The sequence below is a fragment of the Azolla caroliniana genome, unplaced genomic scaffold (genome assembly GCF_043228905.1).
Source record: "Azolla caroliniana isolate FFs.n. ecotype wild unplaced genomic scaffold, voAzoCaro1.0.p SCAF_4, whole genome shotgun sequence".
NCBI classification, from domain to species: Eukaryota; Viridiplantae; Streptophyta; class Polypodiopsida; order Salviniales; family Salviniaceae; genus Azolla; species Azolla caroliniana.
The window spans coordinates 13,373,917-13,398,008 of record NW_028230439.1 but is presented as its reverse complement, the minus strand read 5'-3'; the positions used below and the strand labels follow the sequence as shown (position 1 = coordinate 13,398,008).

Genomic DNA, 24,092 nt, shown 5'->3' with positions numbered 1-24,092 from the left:
TCTCCATTACGCCAACCATTTTCTGCTAATAAAAAAAGTCTGTGCACGCCGATCTATCAATCTATACATACATACATACATACATACATACATTATTACATATATATGTATTTAGACGTACACATACATACATAAAACCTTTTCCTTTTTGGTCGATCTTCCGTTCGGCTTGAATGGTATCAAAAGATTACACACCTCCTCCATCCTTCCTCCTGGAGCAACAGCAAGAAGAAGAAGAAGAAGAAGAAGAAGAAGAAGAAGAACAACAACAACAACAGAAGTAAAAATGTGGCACTAAAACTCGTCCCTTTCTGGATTTAATTCTGAGTCATTCGCAACACCAACTAGGCTCTGGATCCAGGTACCACACACACACACACACTCTCTCTCTCTCTCTCGCTCTCTCTCTCTCTATATATATATAATTGCAGCAGCAGCAGCAGAAGAAGAAGAAGAAGAAATGTATTTGGCTCCAGACTCTTCCTTCCTTTAAAAGATGAAGGTAACCAAAGGTGTTCGTCTCCCTTGGAGAACCATGCATGCATGCATGCATGCATTAGACACGATCAGAGCCATAGGAACACGTAGTACAGTACAAGGTCATAACATATACTCCAGAGGATATACTGAATATACAGTCGTGTTGTGGTGGTGCGTATGCTGCCAACGGGAAAACATTATTCTGTCTTGTGTCTTCCTTTTTCATTCTGCCTGGTGTTTTCTCTTCCTCTCTTTTCATTCTCTGTATACAAGAGATACAGCGCTAAAGAGTTACCCTCTATCCATCCTTTGAAGATGTGATTCAATGCTAGGTGTAGGATTCAAGGTAGCGCCTGACAATATTTTGTGGAGAAAAATATTGAGGGCTGAAAGTGGCCTCACTCTTTCTTTCCTTTCACAACAGGCTTGATTATTATACAATAATAATCTTCAATGCGGCTCAAATTGCAGAAAGAATTGACTGCTAGAAACTCACGATTTAGATTAGGGTGTATTCAACTCAAATTTGCGGATGTCCCTGTGCTTGCTACATCAAGAGAAGTTCTCACAAATATATTTGTTGAAGAACTGAAATCACCTGCTAGGGCTTTTAATTGTCTTAAAGAGGCTGGCATACATGCAATAAATGATTTTCTTAATTATAGTCGAGATGATTTGGGGTCTATTTCTTTACGAGCAATGAATCTTATCTCGCTAGACTGAATAAAGAGAACAATCCACAACCGGCGCATTCAATGAATCTTATCTCCCTAGACTAAATAAAGAGAACAATCCAGGACCGGTGCATTCACGCTTTTTCGTCTATCAAAATCCAAAATCTGAGCATAATTTCTCAACCTTCCAAAGATTGTAGTTATAAAAATTATGGAGCTAATGACAACATTAAATTGGTATCAGCTATTCAATTCTCATTTATAATATTAGGGTTTCTTATTCTGTGAGATACATGTATGGCGTGCAATAGACAGGATATTTTTTAGTATTTTAAAACGTTTATGGTACCACATGATAACTACAGTGAAAAAACGTTTGGGTCACCAACTGTAAGCATAAAAATACTCCAAAGGACGCTAAGATCCCGTAGACTAGATTAACAACCGAGTTCTAGAATTTAGGAAGTAGATGGGAATTTAAAATGTCCAAAAATCCTAATTGAATATCCCAAATTCCTTTGATGTTGAACATTAAATTGAAGTGTGGGAAGAGGCGAATTGTGAACATTGAGGCAAATAATGTGGGTAAAGGAGAAAATGAATGGCTTGGCTCTAGCTGCTGCAGGAAAAAAGTGCTGGGAAAAATGTCTGATTTAAGAAACAAACTAGCATTTTTTCTTCAAGTTTTGGTTTCAGATTTGATAGTTAGTAAAACTTAAGAGTTCATAAATGTATGAGGTCAGTTTGAAAATATTTGAAAAAACAACTGTGTGTTTTCTGAAACATATGTCTTTGGGATACAATTGTGATTGCATCGTACATTGTGGTCACCCTATCGCAATGGATATAAATTAGCAGTCTTAACTAGTGATCTGCACTGCGTACTAATTTTGTTAACATTGTCTCTATGAAACTAAATTATGTTAGAATCTGTTGAAATTAGTAGTTGTTGGAGGTGCTCATATATAAGGAAAGGCCAAACTTGTCCCGATTAGATTCAAAATAAGAGGAGGATAAAAGGAAAAGAGGGATGATTTTCAGGGAGCAGCTATTGAGGGATGACGTTTAGCAAACAGAGAGTAGAGACACAGGTTTTTGGGTGTACCCAACTGCCTTGATTGGTACACAAGACAAAAAGGTTATTATATTAGTTAACCCTACAAAGAAAGAGGTGTGTTCACATTACAAAAGGAGGTGTCCTGTCCAGGTGAACAATGTGTTCACATATACGAATAATTACCTAATTTGTGAACTACGGGCCTTTACACCTAACAACCTCCCACTTAAAGGTTCGATGTGAACATTCAAGTAACTCCCACTAACTGTATGCAATGCTCATGTTGAGCTTTGCCAAGATTTTTAGTGAGAATATCTGCAGGATTATCCTGTGTTTTGATCTTGGTCAATGTGACTAGACCATCCTCCAAAACTTGTCTGATAAAGTGATGTCGCACATCAATGTGTTTGGTGCGTGAATGAAACATGGCATTCTTAGCCAGATACATAGCACTCTGGCTATCGCATCCCAACACAGGAGTACTAATAGACATGCCAAGATCTTCAGCAAGTCTGCTGAGCCATAGCTTCCTTTGAAGCTTCTGTAGCTGAAATATATTCAGCTTCAGTAGTACTCAGTGCTACAATCTTTTGCTATTTGGAGCACCAAGACACTGCTCCACCAGCAACTGTAAATATATACCCGCTAGTAGATTTACGTGTATCCAAGTCACCTGCCATGTCAGCATCACAATATCCCTGCAAACTTAATGCACCTTTAATGCATCACAATATCCCATAGCATAAACATTTTCTCTATGTACCTTTAAAATACCTGAAAACACACTTGGATAGCCTCCCAATGTGCTTTGCCGGGATTAGACATATAGCGACTGACAACTCCCACTGCATAAGCAATATCTGAACGAGTAGCTACCATAGCATACATTAGAGAACCACATGTTGATGCATAAGGAATTCCCTTCATAGCATTGACTTCCATCTCATCCTTTGGACAATCAACCTTGCTAAGTTTAAGATATGATGGCAAAGGAACTCCAAGGGATTTTGCTTCTGCCATATTAAATCTGTTAAGCACTTTTTCAATGTACTTTTCTTGTGACAAAAACAACAATTTGTCCTTTTTGTTTCTACTAATTCTCATGCCCAAAATATGCTTTGCATTTCCCAAATTTTTCATAAAGAAGACCGATTTCAGTTGATCTTTTAGAGCATCAAGACTAGTATTTCTTTTCCTAGCTAACAACATATCATCCACATATAGAACAAGTATGATGCGATTGTCATTGATATCTTTTTTTGTGTATAAACAATGATCTGTATAGCTACGATCAAAGCCTTGAGAAAGCATAAAAGTATCAAACTTCTTATACCATTGTCGTGGTGCTTGTTTTAGGCCATACAAGCTACGTTTTAGTTTGCATACCAAATGCTCCTTGTTAGGGACTACAAAACCCTCAAGTTGTTTCATGTAGATCTCTTCATCAATATCACCATGCAATAAAGCGGTCTTTACATCCATTTGGTACAACTCCAAATTAAGCATTGCAGTGAGAGCAAATAGCACACGAAGTGTGGTCATCTTCACAACAGGAGAGAAGACCTCTTGGAAGTCAATACCTTCCTTCTGTGCATAACCCGTGGCAACTAATCTTGCCTTGTATTTTGGTTTCCCTTCAATTTCCTTTACCTTATAAACCCACTTATTTGGAAGAGCTTTCCTTCCTTTAGGTAAGGACACAAGATCCCAAGTATCATTTGCATACAAAGATTTTATTTTTTCTTGCATTGCAAGCTCCCACTTACTGCGAAGTTCACATGACATTGCCTCCTTATAAGTAAGAGGTTCACCCTCATCTAACAGCATGACATAATGCAAAGAGGGGTCATATCTATATACCTGCCTCCTTAAACGATTAGGCCTACGTACCCAATGATCAATATTTTCTGGGATTGGTTCTAAATTTGGAGGAAAATCAGTTTCAGCACTTTCTGGCTGTTGCAAACCATGTCTATCATGTTGTTCATCATCTATATTTTGTTCTTCAGTACCTTCATCTCGTTGGCCAACACCTTCATGATCATCTCTTTGCTGTCCAACTTCTTCTGGCTCAAAGATAACCGGTCGATCATCATATTCAACCTTTGGTATAGCATCATGAGGTTTATTTTCAGATTTTGTGGATGGCTGTAATTGCTGAAATGTAACGCTCTTAGAGTTCCCAACAGAGGAACAAGCATTTTTCAGCAATTTTTCTTCATTAAAAACAACATCCCGGTTGCGTACGATTTTTCTGGACTGAGGTAACCAAATCCTATAGCCCATTTCACCTTCATCACCATAGCCCATAAAATTGCCCATGGTGGACTTAGCATCGAGCTTGTTTCTCAGCTCACTTCTAATGTGTACAAATGCATCACAACTGAAAATTCGTAAATGGTCATATGAGGCTGGTTTGCCAGACCAAACCTCCTCAGGGATTCCATACTTTAAGGAGTTGTTGGGAGAACGATTACATATATGAACCGCGGTTTTTAATGCTTCTACCCAAAATTCATGAGGGAGATTAGCTGTGGACAGCATGCACCGTACTCGCTCACACAAGGTCTTATTATACCTTTCTGCCACGCCATTTGATGAAGGGTTATATGGAGCTGTAAGCTCTCTTTTAATACCATGTAAGTCACAAAAGGACTCACCCCCATTATATGTTCTAAGACATTTCTGTTTTGTCCCTTTTTGGGTAGTCACAAATGCATGAAAAGATTTAAATGCATCACTCTTTTTTTTCATCAAGTACACCCAAATCTGCCTAGAATAATCATCGATAAAGGAAATAAAATATGCAGCACCACCCAAAGATTTTACAGGCATGCTACATACATCAGAATGCACTAAATCTAGCCCATTTGGTTTACGAGAGACAACAGAATAATAAGAAATTCTCACTTGTTTGCCAAATAGACAATCATTACAAAAAACCAGCTTTGATCCTTTAACATCAAATCTTTTTAGAGCAGAAAGGACTTCAAGTCCGTTTTGGCTCATATGTCCTAATCTCTTATGCCAAAGCTCTAAAGGAGAGTCAAATTCAGCAAAAGCAAGAAACCTTCCAGGTAAAGCTTTACATTGCAAACAACAGAGAGTGCTTTTTTTGCAACCTTTCACAATAACCATAGATCCTTTCTTTAGTTTCCACAATCCACCACCGAATAATGTGGTGTAACCATGCAAATCCATCTGTCCTACAGGTAGCAAACTTTTCTTAATGCCAGGTACATACCTAACATCTTTGAGCACGAGCTCTTGACCATTATCCAAAGACAAGTGTATGGTTCCAATACCATCAATATTGCAGTCACTATTGTTACCAAGATAAACTTTTCCATAACTGCCTGCATCAAATGTGGTAAAGTACTCCGAAACGAGTAACATGAAAAGAAGCCCCAGAGTCACTATCCATGTCTGTGTCAATCCATCATTGATTGACAATAAAGCATCAATAACATTTGTTTTGGTTATTTGCATGTCTTGAACATGAGCTATGAAGGCATCACTTGTAATACAAAGTACATCACCATCTTTAACAAAAAGGTCTTTGATGATAACATTTGAAGGCATATTAGCTTTCTCTGTTGTATTAAATTTATCATCTTTATTTTTCTTCTCTCCTACATTCTTCTTTTTTTCTAGTTCCATCTTCCAATATCTACAATCGGGTTTCTTATGACCTTTACGGCCACACTGATAGCATGTGATATCTTGTTGCTTTCCTTTCCCTCTATTCTTACTTCTATTTCTTTGTCCTACATTTGGGTTCCTGTTATCATATCTCCCCCTAATATTGTATGCTGAACCACTACCTTCTCCGCTAGATTGTCTTCTAATCTCTTCATTGAGAATAGAGCCCCGCACACCATCGAAGGTCAAGTTGGGGCTATTAGATGGCGAAACAACTAATGTTTCCCAAGAATTGGGTAAAGTCATAAGTAGGAAGATAGCTTTGAGCTTGTCATCAAAAGCTGGTAATCCTGAATCTTGTAGTTGGGAGAGAGTACTTGTGAATAACGATAGATGCTCTGTTGCACCTTTCGACTCATCAAGCCTCATACTGACAAGTTTTCTCATCAAATGCACCTGATTCACAGGAGTAGTATTCCCGTAAGTTGTCTTAAGTTTCTCCCAAACTTGATGGGAAGTAGTTAAGCCCTTTATATCTACAAGAATCTCATCAGAAACAGCCATTTTAATATATGTAATGGCTTTCTTATTCAGAGTGTTCCACGCATCATTTTCCATGCTCTCTGGTTTCTTTTCCACGAGAGCATCATCACAATCTCTCAGAAAGAGGATGCCCAGCATACGCTCTTTCCACAATTCGAAATCAAATCTCTTGATTTCAAAGAAGTTTTTCACTTCAATTGAAGTTGAGGCCATTGCTCCCAATATTTATGACAGATTTCTTCAGAAATTGAGCAGAATACCAATAGGAAATGGTCTGAAAGAATTGAAAAAAAAAGTGTGTTTTCTGCTGATTCTGAATCTAAAAAAAACAGCAAAGCAGAGGAAAAAGATTTGGCTCTGATACCAGTTAAAAGGAAAAGAGGGATGATTTTCAGGGAGCAGCTATTGAGGGATAATGTTTAGCAAACAGAGAGTGGAGACACAGGTTTTTGGGTGTACCCAACTGCCTTGATTGGTACACCAGAAAAAAGGTTATTATATTAGTTAACCCTACAAAGAAAGAGGTGTGTTCACATTACAAAAGGTAACCTGGTAACACAGGTTTATATGTACATGAGTTTCATGTTTATAATTGAACGTTGAAATTTATAAATGTTGCAAAACATGCAGTTGGGAAAAAAAGGCTAATAAAAATAATTCTGAAATTGACTCAATCTACTGGTATTGTAACTAAGTAGACAGCTATATAGGCATACAACACCAGGTCAGTACATCTGTTGGTTGTATTTTTGTTTTTTGTGAAAATTTCATGAACTTAAGTGTTCACATATGATGAATGCTTATTATGAATGAACATTCGCATCAGCTCATAGTCAACAATCATTAGCACATTGAAAAGCTGTGAAACATGAAAGAACATATTGTACAAAGCTGTAGGCTTCTAAACTTAGCATATAAGTAATTGCCATTAAAATCAAGTTTCTTCTAAACTAATGAAAAAGAATTTGTGATACTGAATTCACTGTGTATGCTTTGATATGATTTCTCATCTTTGCTGCAAACAAATGTGACAAATGCATACTATTATATGACTAGCTTTGGTCAAACTATCTAGCTGAAGGTGGTCAAGCTAATTGCGATTGATTTTTTATGTTCCTTGTCACCACCTCGATATTCCTACAGCTTTGAAAAACCAACTTTATATGTATCTTTAACTTAATAGTTGAATATCTAGAACATGACAAATTTACCACTTCATTATGCAGTATGTAGCTGGGTAAGTTTCATTGTGCTCCTGTGCTTCCTGCTTCTGGTATTTGTACAGGTCAAGTGTATGAAAATTTGATGTCTTTTTCTTTTTCTAGGTTTTCTTGGAGTGAACCGTTGTGAAATGGCTGTGTCAATGAAAAACGTTGATCCTGCATTCCAAGGAGTTGGTCAGAAAATGTATCCTATAAAGCAGCGCCAATATTCATACTCGTTTTTAGGCTTGGTAATAAAGTCTCAAACTAGAAACATTTGGTTTGTTTTTTTGCATCTTACATTACTTTCTAGCGGAATGGATATTTGGAGAATTGAAGATTTTCAACCTGTTCCTTTACCCAAATCTGATTATGGAAAGTTCTATACAGGAGATTCTTACATTATCCTGAAGGTAAAAATAAATCTCATTATTTTTAAGCAACCTTTTTGGTTCATCATTAATCAGTTTTGAAGGCTCTATTAAAATGAAATTCAAAAGTAGACTGGTGGCTTGGAACCTTAGGCATATTAATGAAAATTCTCCTTGAAGATGGGGAATGAGTTAAGAAGTAGCAACCCAGTTGGTTTGTTCTATTTCCTATTTGCGTCTTCCTTTTCATTAAAATTGTAATCATAGAGAAGTATAGTTGTATATATTCAAGATTATAATGCTTGGCAATTATTTGAAAACATTATATTATTTGTCCTCATTCACGCATAACTTCATTATAAAATCTGAGTGTCCTTAAGTGAAATGAATAAATGCCAAATTCTTCTAGTTTCACATGCATAGAGTATCATGCAATTCTGACATATAGGCTTGAAAAATAAGGGGAGAAAAATTCTCTCTGATTTTGGGCAATTAGTAAATATATAGAAACCCAATTGGTTTGTTCTGGTTCCTATTTGCATCACCCTTGTAATTATAGTTGTCTATATTTAATATCATCTGCCTTTGTTACAATTTGAAAACGTTTGTTAGTGGTCCTCATTCATGCACAACTACACCATATAATCTGAGTGTACTTAGTGAAATGAATAAATGCCAAATTCTCACGTTTCACATGCATAAAGAAGGGTCATGCAGTTTTGATATATGGGTTTGGAAAATGTGCCAGACAACTGCATTGAAGAATGGAGCATATCATTATGATGCCCACTTTTGGTTGGGAAAAGATACAAGTCAGGTACTCTTAAGAAATCTTAATTTCTTGCTCTACGGATACTTCTTGTGTTTACTTGAACTCTTTCCATTGTTTTTATCCTCAGCTCATTCTTTTCTTTCTTTCTTTCAGCTGCGTTTTCCATTTCTTTTGTTTTATGGTCTTTGAAGCTTTCTTATCCGTAAATTGTTTCTCAGTTTCTGTTTGAACAGAGATGTTTTGTTTTCTTTCTCTGAAGGACGGAGTTGGTGTAGCAGCAATTAAAACAGTTGAATTGGATGCTGCTTTAGGAGGCCGTGCTGTGCAGTACAGAGAAGTACAGGGTCATGAAACCGATAAGTTTCTTTCATATTTTAAACCTTGCATTATACCTATGCATGGACGGGTTGCATCTGGTTTTAAAAAGGTCGAACTGGAGAAGTTTGAATCTCGGCTTTATATTTGCAAGGGAAGACGTGCTGTAAGAGTGAAAGAGGTAAGTTGTCACCAAATCTTATAATGTGCAATTTGAATAATATCAATATCATGCTTCTCAGTTTCTCACCAACTGTTGTATTTGCAGGTTCCATATTCTCGTGCATCACTTAATCATGATGATGTTTTTATTTTGGATACTGAATCCAAGATATATCAATTCAATGGTGCAACCTCCAGTATTCAGGAACGAGCCAGGGCGTTAGAGGTTGTACAGTATGTAAAAGACACATATCACAACGGGAAATGCGAGGTTGCAATAGTTGGTAAGAAGCTTGTGACCTTATCCAATACCTTTGTCATTTTGATTGTAAGAAGCTTGTGACCTGATCTCTTTATTAGATGATGGAAAGCTTGTTGCAGAAGCTGACACCGGAGAATTTTGGAGTCTCTTTGGAGGCTTTGCACCAATTGGAAAAAGAGCACCATCAGAGGATGATATTCCTTATGGTAGCTGTGCTGGAAACCTTTACATGTAAGCTTTACTACAGATGAAACCAATTAGATGTGTATATGATATGATCATCTTGTTCTCTTTACCAATTTCTTGATGTAAAAACAAAGTACATTGTCAGACGAAGAAGTACGTCATAATATGTATATTGCTCTTGTTTAGTTAAAGGAATGTCACATACACAAACACCCTCTGCTATATTGATCTGGTTTGTCATACTTGTTGCTTAAAATTATTTGAGTATCACAATCGTTTTTTGGGTATGGTGATGACATCTTAAATATTTAATAGAATTGCCCATATTTTGTCCCTTTGCATAGACAAATTATGAGAGTGGATAGCCTGCTAATATATATCAGGTAGCCTCCTGGCATATATTTACTATTATGTTTCTTGTTCGAACAGTGTGGAAGATGGACAACTGAACCCTATAAACGATTCACCCCTAACAAAAGGAATGCTTGAGTCGAACAAATGCTATGTACTTGACTGTGGAGCAGAGGTTTTTGTTTGGCTCGGTCGTATTACTACTTTGGAAGAAAGAAAAGGAGCAAGTGTAACTGCAGAGGTAAGAACAAATGATTTTCTGGTCTTCATTGTGTTTTCCTTTTCTTTCATAAAGTTGTTGGGCTTTGCAGGAATTTATTTCATCTCAAAGAAGGCCAAAGCATACACTTGTAACAAGGATCATACAAGGGTTTGAGACATTGTCATTTCGTTCAAATTTTGATGTTTGGCCTCTGGGAGGTGGGGCTACTGTTTCTGAGGATGGCAGAGGCAAAGTTGCAGGTGGATTATTATCAAGTTATCTTTGAGCTATAGATGGTGTACATTGTTTTTTTATGTTTATCATTGATTCTTTGTAATGCATTCCCCAAGTGAAGTCACACTTTCTCTTTATGCTACGGCATCTGCCATGGTGTAGTCGAGAAAGTTAATGATAATCTTACTGGCAATGCGACAGAATCATACTGTACTTGAGGAAGTTTCTTGAAATATCTTTCTCAAAGATTAAACTTGGTTTTTTGAAATTGTATTGCTTTGTGTGTATAAGTATATAATTACATTTGTTTTCATCTGATTTTCATTTTAGTCTTATTTAATTTCTAGAGTGTTTTCGAAGCTCATAATTTGAGACAGTCTGTGTTTGCTCTTTGTTCATTACTAAAATGTTTCTATTGGAGCTGCTATTCTTTTCACATGCTCTAAAGATTTTTAAATATATGAATGGATCACGTGTAGTCTCTCAAATATTCATGTGTATCCTGACAGCTATGCTGAAACAGCAAGGAGTAAATGTCAAAGGGCTTTTGAAAGGAGCTCCAACGAAAGACGAAATGCCACCTCTTTTTGATAAAAGCGGAAAACTTGAGGTAAGGTCTTCCTTGACAAGTCCAGTGTTACAATATTTACTTCCTCTGGGCTATTTGGCTGATTTCTTGATGTTTTAGGTGTGGAGAATCAATGGGTCTAGTAAAACATCCGTTGCTGCTGCAGATATTGGCAAGTTCTACAGTGGGGATTGTTATTTAGTGCTTTACACTTACCCTGGCAATCGTAAAGATGAATATTTTCTTTGTCACTGGATTGGAAACCGAAGCACAGAGGTGGATACACACCAAATTATTCTTGAATAAAATATTGTCCCATTTTCCTTCTTATCTGCATGTCAGATTAAAGTTCCTTAAATGCTCTTAGGATTGGTGCCACCTTGCCTCTTCTTCTTACTCATGTTTTGTTTCTTGTGTCGTGCTTTAATCTCAGTTACCTTTCTATCATTCCTATGATGCAGGAAGACCGAGCTGTAACCTATCGTCTTGTGACACAAATTTCCAATAATTATAAAGGGCGGCCTGTACAGGTTAGCTTCTATATAATTATTTCTTTACTTCTCGTTATGGCTGATTAGAAATTAATTAATTCTCTTTCCTTTAGGGGCGTATTCTTGAAGGAAACGAACCTGCTGAGTTCCTTGCATTATTCCAGGCCTTCTTCCTATTGAAGGTAAAGCATATTATCCACCTCCGTCGATTTAGACTTTATTTTTGTGACCGAAGTTAAAACGTATACCTTCTATAGGGGAGCCAGAATTCAGGATATCAGAGAAAAGTTATTGATCAGGGCGTAACGGATGATACTTATAAAGATGACGGAGTAGCACTTTTTCGAGTGCAAGGAACCGGTTCTCATAGTACTAAAGCGGTTCAAGTGGATCTGGTCTGTATTTTCTTCCTCATATAGAATATCACTAAACTTTGATTAGCATCTTGTTTGCAGATATTGATAGTTTTCTCCATGGGGTGTAAAGAACTATGAGAATATAGTTCAATGCAGTGGAAGATAAGATATGTGTTATTTGAGGTTGTGTGTGTGAGAGAGAGATGCAACAAATCCTAAAATCCTAAAAATGCAAGAAAAAGAAAATTATAAAGTGTACATGAAAGAAACCCTAAAAGTGCAACATGAAGAAAGCCCTAAGATGCAGAAAGTACTCCGTGAACCTTTTGAATTGAAGTGGTACTCCGTGCTTTTAGAAGATACCATTATCTAGTGTTCCATGGACCTCGTAACACTTGCTTAGCACAATCCATATGAGTGTCGCGGGGGGTTTGCATGGACTGACTAAGGAGTGCGTCAAGGTAGCTAAGGTCTGGCCGGGTGATAGCTTAGTAGATAAGATTCCCGATTGTTCGTCGATACTGTGTCGAGATGGATGTACACTTGATCATTCCAAACTTGTATAACAGGTTCAACACACAATGTTGTTGTGAGAATAGGAATCCGTCTGGCGTTTGAATATCCTCGATGCCAAGAAAATAATGTAACTCATTCAGGCTCCTCACTTTTTAATCTTTCGTGTCTTTGCGGGGATTTCTCCACCGATACAAGGTCATTGACATAGAAGATAATGAAGTCGGGGCTTTTGGGATTGGTCTGGATAAACAAGTTATCAAATTTTGACATCCTGAAGCTGATGTTGTCAAGGCACAACGCGATCTTTGAATGCCATGCTCTTTGGGCTTGCTTCAGTCCGTAGAAGATAGAAGATAATGAAGATGGGAGTCAATATGTCACCCCCAACCTCGGACACCAGGAAGCACTAGAGGTTTGGGAGGAGTGGCTGTGCTATACAAAAAGGAGCTCCATGATAGAGTGCATTTTGTCCATAAGGATGTAGATGCACGCTACATGTGGATACGAATCAAAAGAGGGGATCTTAGGGAGTTATATATTGCAATTTGCCACTTTCCACCAGCCTACTCAATGTTTGTACCTCTAGGTGAATCACCATATCTACCATTATATGATGATAGCATAAGATTTGCTACTATGGGGGACATAATACTATTAGGAGATTTTAATGCACAAACAAAGCATGGACAAACAACTATTTTTAACACCGGCAGAAGAGGTTGGTCTAAAGCGACAAGCTCAAGATATTAGTGCTATAACTGAATATGGAAAACACTTTCTAGCCTTGGGAAGCGTGCATGGATTCGTGATATATAATGGTTTGTCACAATGGCTTGGATCAGATGCTTTGACATGTTGGAACCCAAAAGGAGGTGCAAGCACAGTCGATTATCTAATGGGATCTCCATCTCTTATACCTGAAATAAAAGACTTCACTATATTGGGTAGACCTATTGGCTTGGCAACAGATCATGCATATCTATGCTTTGAGGTAAAGGATGGATGCACAAAGGATGTATATGCTAAGGAGAGTGGGCTGGCTAAGTATCTATTTACTTGTGAGACAATTGATGTGTATAATGGTGGTGTATACAATGGCATGCTTGCTGGATCCTTCCACACCCCTTGAAGAACTTATCCAAGGATTATCAAAATCATTGCATAAAGCAACCACAAATGCCTTTCCTCACACAACGGCCAATCCCCCCAAACTTGGTAGAGTAATACAAAATAGTTGGTATGATGAGGAATGTCGTGATACAAGGAGATGCTTGCAGAGTGATGTAAGTCGGGGCATTTATACACAAACAAGTGAGAGCAACGTTCCAACGCCTTGTAAGGAAGAAGAAGAGATTGTATTTGGCTAAATTTGAAGATAATTTGTATCGCTTGTTTCTAAGACAAGAAATTAAAAGAGCATGGAAAATGTTTAATGAGAGGCAACCCACCACACAATTAACCTCACCACATATGTGGCATGAATATGCAAAGGTTCTATATGATATCCCGGGGCAACCTCCTCTTCCCCACCCAAATGCCTCACGCCCACATAAATCAACCTTCTTTACACCACAAAATGTAAGAAATGCTATTGATCGGCTACAATTTGGGAAGGCCCAAGATCATGATGGATTGGTGGGTGAGCACTTTATCTATGCTCGTGAGACCTTGCTCCCATTGCTAGCACACATATTTAATAGAGCCATGTGTGAAGGTTTCCCCACTAGATGGACTCATCATACCATTGTGCCAATCCTCAAGAGTGGAGATCCCATGATCCAAGCAACTATAGGACAATCATGATTGGCCATTACTTGGCTAAACTATATGGGTCGATTCTAGAATCAGAATCGAGTATATGGGCAGAGCGGAATGGCTGCCGTTCAGTTGGACAGGCAGGCTTTCAGAAGGGGTTCACAACTTTGGATCACATATTCACACTCCGGGGCCTTATTGAGGAGGGCAAAGCCCATAATAAGAGGATTTATTGCTGCTTTGTGGATTTCCGAAAAGCCTTTGACACCGTGCCACACGCTTGGCTTATGCAGCAGCTAGAAGCCCTTGGTGTTCCTACATATATGCAATGGGGAATCTATGCATTCTATGAATCTGTGTCAGGAAAATGCGGTCTTCCAAGGGATTGTCAGAGGCGGTGGCTAGCACAATTGGAGTGAAGCAAGGATGCCCACTATCACCCACTCTCTCCGGTCTCTATATAGATGAGGTATCACATTACATAGAGAGATTTGGGGGTTCGGGAGCACGCCTAGCAGGTATAGCTACACAAATATTACTATATGCTGATGATATTGTGCCGATTTCTGACTCTCTGGAGGGACTACAAAGACATCTAAATGCCTTACAACTATTTTGTAAGGACAAAGGTTTGTCAATCAACATGGATAAAACACCACTCAAGCATGGGTAACAAGATCAAAACCAGAATTCTTCTTGGGAGAGGAGAAGGTGGAATACACACGCTCCTACACATACCTAGGAGTAAAATTTATAGGGCCTAGGTTCTCCTTAGAGGAGGCTGCTTGTGCCCGACTTTCTCGTGGATAGGCAGCCCTTGGTGCTCTCAAGAGACAATGTGCTCATTTGCAGTTTCAAGACCCACGAACTAAGCTGTGGTTATTTGATACACTTGTCACACCAATTCTTCTCTATGGAGTAGAAACATGGGGACCGAGTCTTAACAAGGCAAATGATTGGAAAGATTTAGAGAAACCTTTAGTGTCAATGATTGCTCGCATGATAAGGAGCAAAGCATTGGTGCCCCACGATATAATCCGGGCAGAGATGGTAGGAACACCAATAATAACCGAGGCATTGTTTTGATCAGTGACATTTATCCAACGTCTTTGGGATCTCCCTAAATGAAGGTACCCAAGGCATTGTTCGAATCAGTGACATTTATCTAACGTCTTTGGGAGCTCCCTAAACAAAGGTACCGAAGGTTGGCACTTATGTCATCAAGACAACTGGCTGAAAGTGGAGACACTCATTGTTGGTATGCTGAAATGAAGCAATGGTTCGAGTCACATGGCATGAGTATAAATGCACTACCCCCGTTCCAATATAGCTTGGACTGTCCCCATCTAAATATGACTAAAGTGGAAAAGAATAGAGTGATCCGAACTGATATTATTAACTTGGAAAACAAGATAACATGGAGATACCATTGCCTCTTTAAACAAGGCTTTGGCCCACTACGCAACGTAATGGAATATGAGGACCAACGATGCCTAGGACTTTTCTTGCTAGAGCTCAAGAGACATCGGGAAAAGTTGTTGAAGAATACAACAAAGGCATGTGAGAACAATAAGTGGGAGCTTGCTATGTAGGACAAGATTAAGGTTTTGCGTTCAAATAATATGTGGGACTTGGTTGAACCGCCCAATGGAAGGAAAACTATTCCTAATAAATGGGTATATAAAATGAAGACCCTTGATAACAAACCCAAGTATAAAGCAAGGCTGGTTGCAAAAGGATATGCTCAAACTAAGGGCATAACTTTTCAGGAAGTGTTTTCTCTTGTGGTAAAAATGACCACTTTGCGAGTGCTATTTGCTATAGTGGCTGCACTTGATTTGGAATTAGACCAAATGGATGTACATACAAGTTTTTGCATGGTGACATTGATGAAGAGCTTTACATGAAACAGCCCGAGGGATTTGTTATTCCTGGAAAGAAACATTTAGTATGTAAGCTCAATAGAAGCTTGTATGGGCTGAAACAAGCTTCTAGACAATGGTACAGAAAATTTGATGCATTTATGCTCAAACATGGGTACAAAAGAAGCCATGCTGATCACTGTTTGTATACTAAAAGAGATGAAAGTGGCATTCTTGTGCTATATGTACATGATATGCTCATTGCTGCCAAGAAAAGGAGCACTGTTGATGTCCTTAAAAAGCAGCTGAATCTGCATTTTCAATGAAAGACCTTGGGGAAGCTGAACATGTACTTGGAGTAAGAATTAGGAGACAAAGGGAGCAGCACACATTGTATTTATCTCAAGAAAAATAGATTGACAAGAAAGAAAGATAGATTAACGTCTTTTAAGAGGCCAAAATTGCCTATAACATTGACAAGGTGCTGGACAGATTTTGTATGGCTGACGCAATGCCTCTTGGAGTGCCATTACAGCCATATGATAAAATCTCTAAGGAAGATTATCCAAAGACACAAGAAGCAATCAATGACATGCAAGGTGTACCTTATGCTTCAGCTTGTGGTTCACTTATGTATTATGGTTGCTACTAGATCTGATATTGCCTATGCAGTGGGAGTTGTAAAGATGGTGCTTGTCGGGTACAACTGGATAATGGAGCAGCAACAAGCAGTCGACAGTTGCACTGTTGAGCATAGAAGCTGAATACAAGGGCACAGCCGTGGCCGCGTGTGAAGTTGTATGGCTCAAGAGGATTCTTATGGATCTGAACGTCTCCATCAAAGATCCAATCCTCCTATATGGCAACAACATGAGCAATATCCACCTGGCTCACAACCCTGTTTTCCACACTAGGACTAAGCACATCGAGGTGCACTATCATTTCAACCGAGAATGTGTTGTGGGTGACGATGTAGACTTGCAACACATCAACACAAACCTGTAGACGGCTGACAGCTTCATGAAGGCCTTGGGAGCTGACAAGCTACGACAGTTCATGACGAACCTCTGACTCTCGACCGCCAACCAGCCGAGCTTGAGGGGGAGTAAGGAGCCGTGGCTTGACACGGAGTCCGACGGAGTAGAACGAGCACAGGAAACGGTGGTTATAGTAAGAGAGTATAGAGAGAAGGTGACTATATAAGCACCTTCTCTTCTTTGTAACTGTTGGTTGGTCATTTTGGTTAATACAATTTTCTAGTTTTTTATATACCCGACTTATCCCTCTCTCTCTCTCTCTCCAACGTCTTATCCAACTTCTTTGGGAGCTCCCTAAACGAAGGTACCCAAGGTTGGCACTTATGTCATCCAGACAACTGGCTGAAAATGGAGACACTCATTGTTGGTATGCTGAAATGCAACAATGGTTCGAGTCACATGTCACATGGTTCGAGTCACATGTCATGGACTGTCCCCACCTAAATGTGACCAAAGTGGAAATGAATAGAGTGATTTAAACTGATATTATTAACTTGGAAAACAAGATAACATGGATCAGCCCCAAAATACCACTTGGTACAAAGATGGCCCACTATAAGATGCACTTCTTACATACATTGGAGGATGGATTTGTCACCAGGGCACCTTATATGGACATACATCTATCCTATGCGCTGCATAGTGTGATAGGGCAGTCGCAAACTTCATCACATCAGCTACAGATTGAGGTAGGCAGATATACACGACTACCTCTTGAAGAGAGAATTTGCCAATTGTGTCATCAAGGAGTGGAATCTGAAGAACACTATGTTTGTCATTGTACTGTCTTTTATGAAATTAGAGGGAGATATCATTGCCTCTTTAAACAAGGCTTTGGCCCACTACGCAAGGTAATGGAATATGAGGACCAACAATGCCTAAGACTTTTCTTGCTAGAGCTCAAGAGACATCGGGAAAAGTTGTTGAAGAATACAACCACCCAAGCTCATCCACAAAGAACAATTACAACTTTCTTTAGCCCCTTCACTCCTAATGCTACAAGTCAATCACGGGATACACAAATGGGCTCCAGAGCAGGACATAACAAAGGGGTTACAATTGATCGGGCAATAGCAATTTGCTGTGCACGTAGGCCCCGGCCCCATGGACCACGACCTCGACACCCTTGTCATCGACAGATAAAAGCCATCATAGGTTTTTCCCTCGCTTCGGAGACATTTCCATTCTAGATCAACCTTTGCTAGAGATCTTTCGAAGACAAAAGCTACAATATACCTAACTTGAGAATCTCACATGTGCCAAAAACAAGAATCCCTCGTTTCTTCTCTTTTCATCTTATTTACTTTTATATTTACTGTGTAATATTTAATTTATTTTGATTTGTTCTCAAAGACGAGACTATACTCAAGCTGTAATCTCTTATTTGGTCTTATAGGCCATTTTGGCCTCTTAAAAGACGTTAATATATCTTTCTTCTTCTTTCTTCTTTCTCCTCTCTTATACACACACATACTATTTCCGCTGCACAGAACCAACCCTCCCTCCTTAGCATATACATCCCTTGTGCATCCATCCCTTTCCTCAATGCGTAGATATGCATGATCCGCTGCCAAGCCGATAGGTCTTTTATTTCAAGTATAAGAGACAGAGATCCCATTAGATAATCGACTGTGATTGCTCCTACTTTTGGGTTCCAACATGTCAAAGCATCTAATCCAGGCCATTGTGACAATCCATTGTATATCACAACATGCTCACATCCCAAGGCTAGAAAGTGTTTGCCACATTCAGTTATAGCACTCATATCTTGAGCTTGTCACTTTAGATTAACCTCTTCTGCCATAACTTATTCATAAACAGCCTGGTTGGTGTTAAACATAGTTGTTTCTTCATGCATAGTTTGTGCATTAAAGTCACATTATAGTATTATGTCCCCCATAGTGGGGTTTCGGGGTTTAGAGTGTAGGGGCCAAATGGGTTTTATATACAAGTCCTCAAGGGGCTGCCACATTAAATGTGGTGGGGAGTCTACTCATTGACATCCACTCGAGTACAATTCTGTCATAAGAATATCTAATATTCTTTGACCACATTTACACTTGACAAATAACTACATATGACAATCTAGTTCTTCCTGTAACTATTACACGGATTACAATAAATTGTGCTCACGCACTTTTCTGCACATTGTACTTCTCTCCATAATCACATCTTCACATGAGTTGAACTTGATTCTCAACAACACCTCTCTCAATTGCCTTTGTAGTGTAATGGGAAGCTCATGATCACTACTACACATCAGTTATGCACAGCTATGTAGGAACAAATCTGCTAATTCTGCCATTGGGTTTTGAATCAGATGAACAATATGTTTTCCTTTGTGCAGTTTTCTCTTGAATAAGGCATTGGCCTGCTCTACAAGGCATTGAAATACGGAGACTGATAATGCTTGGGGATAACCATGCTAGATGTTATTTAATGACACAATCTCATTAGCAAAGAGTCACCAAAACCTTATCTAGCAGCCCGTCACCTTCACTATTGGTCAAACTAGAGGTACGCAGTTATGGTCTTGACGATAACATTTGAAAGCGGTCCTTATAAATTGGACAATAACAATTTATTATCCATCTGGACCTTGTCAACTTTGGAGATCGCTCCACCTTGGATCAGCCTATGTTGAAAATCTTTGGAATGTGAAGTTCCAGTGCATCTAAGCGCACAACATTACATGCTTACATAAAGTAAATACCTTTGACAGTTTTACTAATCTAGTTTTATTTGTTTCTCAAGACGAGACAACTTTTTCAGATGTAATGTCTTGTTCATTCTCATAGGTCATTTTGGCTTATTAAAAAGCGATCATATGCTTTTCTTTCTTCTTTTCTTACATGTGAATTGATCTGTGCTAGGATGCTGGAAACTTGAATTCATCTTATTGTTTCATATTGAAAGATAATGCTGCAATTTTTGTATGGAATGGGAATTCAACCACTCCTGAAGAGCAACAAGTAACAGTAACTATGGCTGAAAATCTAACGGTACATATTTAAGCATTGTGGTTCTTCCAATATTCCTTCGAAATGATGTGCAATCAGGAGTGTTGAAAGAACGTCGTTAGGAGAACACACAACTTACTATTTTTACTATTTTTTCTTTCAAATAATTCAGTCTCGTACTACTGCTAAAATATTGAAAGAAGGCTCTGAACCAGCTACATTCTGGAGCCCTCTTGGTGGAAAGAAGCCTTATCCAAATTATCGAGAACCCAAGGATATTGCCAAAGATCCTCGTTTGTTTACTTGCTCACTAGTTAATGGTATGTCATCCTCTTGAACATCAATCCTCTTTAATAAGAACAAAAAACATAGACATCTATTTTTCATTGTACAATTTAAATTATTACTAAATATATAAAAATGGAATTTGATGAGAGTACTTGTGTGTTCCATGGTCAAATTTACGATTCACAAGTACAGGGAAGCTAGAGGTAAGAGTGCTATGTCAACAACACTATTGTTTTGTTGCTTATTCAGGAAAACTAGGATTAAGAACCAGTGGTGAAATGTCTAGGTGACAGAGATACACAATTTTGGACAAGATGATCTTCTTAGTGAGGAAATACTGGTGCTTGATACATACACAGAGATTTTTATATGGGTTGGTCAAAATGCAGATACTAAAGAGAAAGAACACGCTTTTGACATTGCTCACGTGTGTACCTCTTGTTTTAAATATTCAATTCAGGATACTTGTGGTTGTTAGTGTCTTAAGCAAATAAAAAATTGCAGAAATACTTGGACCAAGCTGCAGCACTTGAAGGTATCTCCACAACTGTGCCAGTGTATAAAGTCACAGAGGGGAACGAAGCTTTCATTTTCAGGAAAAATTTTAATAGTTGGGATCCAGTCAAAGCAGAAGTAAGTGCCTGAGTAAAAAGTTATCTTGTAAGAATGCTGTCCTATTAAAATCTTGAAGTCTAATTGCATTGATGAGATTGACTTGAGTTGACTTATAATTTTGTTGCAATATAAGTTGACAATAATTTTTTCTCATAGTAAATAGCTTTGGCATGTCACAGGCACAAGGGGACTCTTTTCAGAAAAAACTCTCTATTCTATTTGGTCAATGTTCGGAGAAAGTAGAGGTGAGATCATTAATTAAAACCTCACAGGAGGGATCAACTTTATGCCTCATAGGTTCACTATATGTAAACCCTGTATATAACATGCATTCAATCGCTTATTAAAAAACCCTCTTTCTCGAAATTTTCCATGAATTAAACATACCCATACTCCTGTATATGATATCTTTTTATGTATATTAAATAAATAGATAACCTTTTAAAAAGTTTCCCTCATGAGTTACATATTTCATAGTGAAACCGCGGAGATTTAAGCTTTGGGGGCAGGTAAACAGTTTACATGTGTTAAATTTTCATCAGGCACAACCTACTGGATCTCTTGCAAAGATGACCCCTCCTCCCTCAAGGAGAAGAAGTCTAGACTCGAGTGGGGGCACACAATGGGCAGCAGCACTTGCAAAATTATCGTCTTCCATTAACACTACTAGCATCACAGATGCGTCAAAACCTTCCATTAAACCAATCAGAGTGAGACTCCCATCCATGGATATTCTGGACAGTCCTATAAGGAAAGACCAATTAAAAGAACGGAGTTTTGGAGGTAATATATTAACAAACTTTTGAGAATGGTGACCCAAATGATCAATTTTTGGACAGAATACTCTGAACTGTAGAGTAAATTGTGACTAAAATAGGGGTATAATGGTAACTTTTTAGTAAATACAATTTTGGTATTTCTCCTAAGAAAAATATTTGCAGTTTCTTATTAGGTTAATGATTTCTTTGTAATATTGAATCCATAGTATCTGAAGCAGAAAGTTATGCAAAGACTGAAGATAATTCAACAAAGAATAATCTTGAAAGTTTTCAAGATTGTAATATAGAATCCATAGTATCTGAAGCAGAAAGTTATGCAAAGACTGAAGATAATTCAACAAAGAATAATCTTGAAAGTTTTCAAGAGAAGCAGAATGGACACAGCATGACAGAGCCTTCTGGATTCTTGAGCTATGAAAAATTAAAAGCCAGATCTAATGATCCTGCTCCAGGAATTGATCCAACGCGGAGAGAGGTAAATAAATATTAGAGTTAATGCATGATTTCTTAATAGCGTTTGCTAGCAAGAACATAATATAATTTATAGAGTCAATGGTAGGTTACTAGATAGCATTTTGTAGCAATGAAAGTAAATCTAATTTAGAGTTTTCTTCTTATATATATGTTCAGTCCTATCTCTCCCCAGAAGATTTCAGGAAGGTATTTGGAATGGATTCCACCGAGTTCTATGAGTTGCCAAAATGGAAGCAAGATATGCAGAAGAGGGCTCGTGATCTGTTTTGAAGTTCTTTCATCCCACCCATTTTCATGTTCGTTTTCTATGAGTTTGCATCTCTTGGAGGTAACGGTTTTGGTAGTTACAGGAGCTCATAGATTTAAAAGGATAATGTTGAGCACAGGCATTTGGACCTGTTTGTGAAATGATATAGGATATTGATTGAAGGTTAGGTTTATTGGAGAAGCTTTGTTAATGTAGCTACAAGAAGGTCACTTCTTCGCTCTCTCCTCTCAATGAGATGATATATTCTTCAGCATCAACCTGTGTTTAGCTTTTTAAACTACAGGAACAACAGTATCTTATATTCCTCAGCATCAACCTGTGTTTAGCTTTGTAAACTACAGGAACAATGGTACCTTATATTCTTCAACATCAACCTAGGTTTAGCTTTGTAAACTACAGGAACAACAATATCTATAGTAAAATGTAGTGTATCCTTTTATATAGATGGGATTTTGGATCCCTAGTAAAATGTGTAATCTTCCCTTCCATCATATAAGTGGAATTTTGTTTAGAAACTAAACTATGTTATAGAAGATGTGAAATTGCTTAAGCTGTTCGTGGATTTTATGGGAATGCATTCATATTTTGTGGTGTGAAGTAGCTCATCTCGTAATCAGGAAATTAATAATAGTGTAACAAAAGAAGTAACAGAGGGTAGTCCATTTTGGGCGATATCCTTTTCCAAGGTCAATCGAAGTACCATGAGAGCTTTGGGGTGGCCCCTAGATATGTTTTCAGATATTGCTATTCAACTACAACCTATATTTGCCCAGTGGGTGCAAAATAATCATGCATTGGCTCCTAGTTTAACTATGAGCTCTAGCCACATCCTCACCATTCAATAACAATAAATATCAATAAAATTCGCCAACCAACATGTTTGTTCTGACATTTGATTAACTAGATAACATTTGTTTACCAACATTTCTCGACTATAACTCCATATATATTCACTACTTTGAGAATTGATCAAATAGCAATAAACTTCACCTACCAACATGTCTGTTTTGACATTTGATTAACTGGATACACTTCGTGTTGAGAATGATCAAAGTTATAGCCAAATAGCTAGCCAACCCCAATGGCCAGATCTTGGCCTTTAAGAGGAACCTTCTCCTCATGTAAAGAGTGATCCCTGTGTTTCCTCTTTCTTGTTGTGAATATAGGTGTTCTTATTTTTCAATATGGTATCAAAGCCTAGATCTTCCCCTCTTGCCAAACCCTAGATCCGCCCGTCTGTTGGTGTAACAGTGAACGGAACAACATTGTCCTAACATCCAAGAGACGAAAGGGAGGCTTCTCCTTCTAGGATGACAGTGCTATGTGAATGAGAGGTGACTTCAGATAGGAAGTCAAAAGATGAGAGAAGAGATAGTCTAGGTTGAGAAGATGGATGAGGTGTTGTCAAAATTGAACGAGGATTAGCTAAAAACATTGGTGAAATACATGAAGCAGGCTGAGATTGGAGCGCCAGGAGACTTGGGACTGGCACATGGCATAATGGACTGTTATAATTGTACCAAAACCTGGGGGGTTATCCATGTACACTTCCTCCATCATCTCTCCCCAGGTATGCAAACTAAGGACGTCGCTTTATGGACTGAAGCAATCCCCCTCGAGCTTGGTTTGATAGGTTAAGAAAGGCTATGGTGGGTATGGGATAATAGTAG

General features: G+C 38.3%; 1 protein-coding gene and 1 pseudogene across 4 annotated transcripts; both read left to right on the top strand.

Moving 5' to 3' along the window:
* Window positions 1-267: 267 nt before the first annotated feature.
* Window positions 268-22,907, top strand: LOC147865106 (villin-2-like). Of its 4 annotated transcripts, XR_015529612.1 has the most exons (24): window positions 269-361; window positions 7,722-7,803; window positions 7,912-8,011; window positions 8,718-8,786; window positions 9,001-9,237; window positions 9,325-9,502; window positions 9,579-9,711; window positions 10,096-10,258; window positions 10,329-10,479; window positions 10,963-11,063; window positions 11,142-11,297; window positions 11,483-11,551; window positions 11,626-11,694; window positions 11,770-11,907; window positions 19,912-20,040; window positions 20,171-20,318; window positions 20,479-20,489; window positions 20,573-20,713; window positions 20,791-20,919; window positions 21,081-21,146; window positions 21,444-21,684; window positions 21,968-22,155; window positions 22,311-22,742; window positions 22,801-22,907. XR_015529612.1 is itself a non-coding variant. In XM_087317849.1 (23 exons), the coding sequence occupies exons 2-23, from the start codon at window positions 7,748-7,750 to the stop codon at window positions 22,422-22,424; spliced, it is 2,766 nt and encodes a 921-aa protein (XP_087173975.1). In that variant the 5' UTR covers window positions 268-361; window positions 7,722-7,747; the 3' UTR covers window positions 22,425-22,907. The 4 variants fall into 4 exon arrangements, 3 of the variants coding, with proteins under 3 accessions (XP_087173975.1, XP_087173973.1, XP_087173974.1); XM_087317849.1 differs by having other exon boundaries at window positions 268-361; window positions 21,989-22,155; window positions 22,311-22,907; XM_087317847.1 differs by having other exon boundaries at window positions 22,311-22,907.
* LOC147865107 (uncharacterized) lies at window positions 13,473-18,285 on the top strand (annotated as a pseudogene).
* Window positions 22,908-24,092: the final 1,185 nt, after the last annotated feature.

Coding starts and splice junctions, on each gene's coding strand:
- LOC147865106 (XM_087317847.1), top strand. CDS start 7,748: ATGGCTGTGTCAATGAAAAACGTTGATCCTGCATTCCAAGGAGTTGGT. Junction 11,064..11,141: donor ATAAAAGCGGAAAACTTGAG/GTAAGGTCTTCC, acceptor TTGATGTTTTAG/GTGTGGAGAATCAATGGGTC. Junction 11,552..11,625: donor ATAAAGGGCGGCCTGTACAG/GTTAGCTTCTAT, acceptor TCTTTCCTTTAG/GGGCGTATTCTTGAAGGAAA.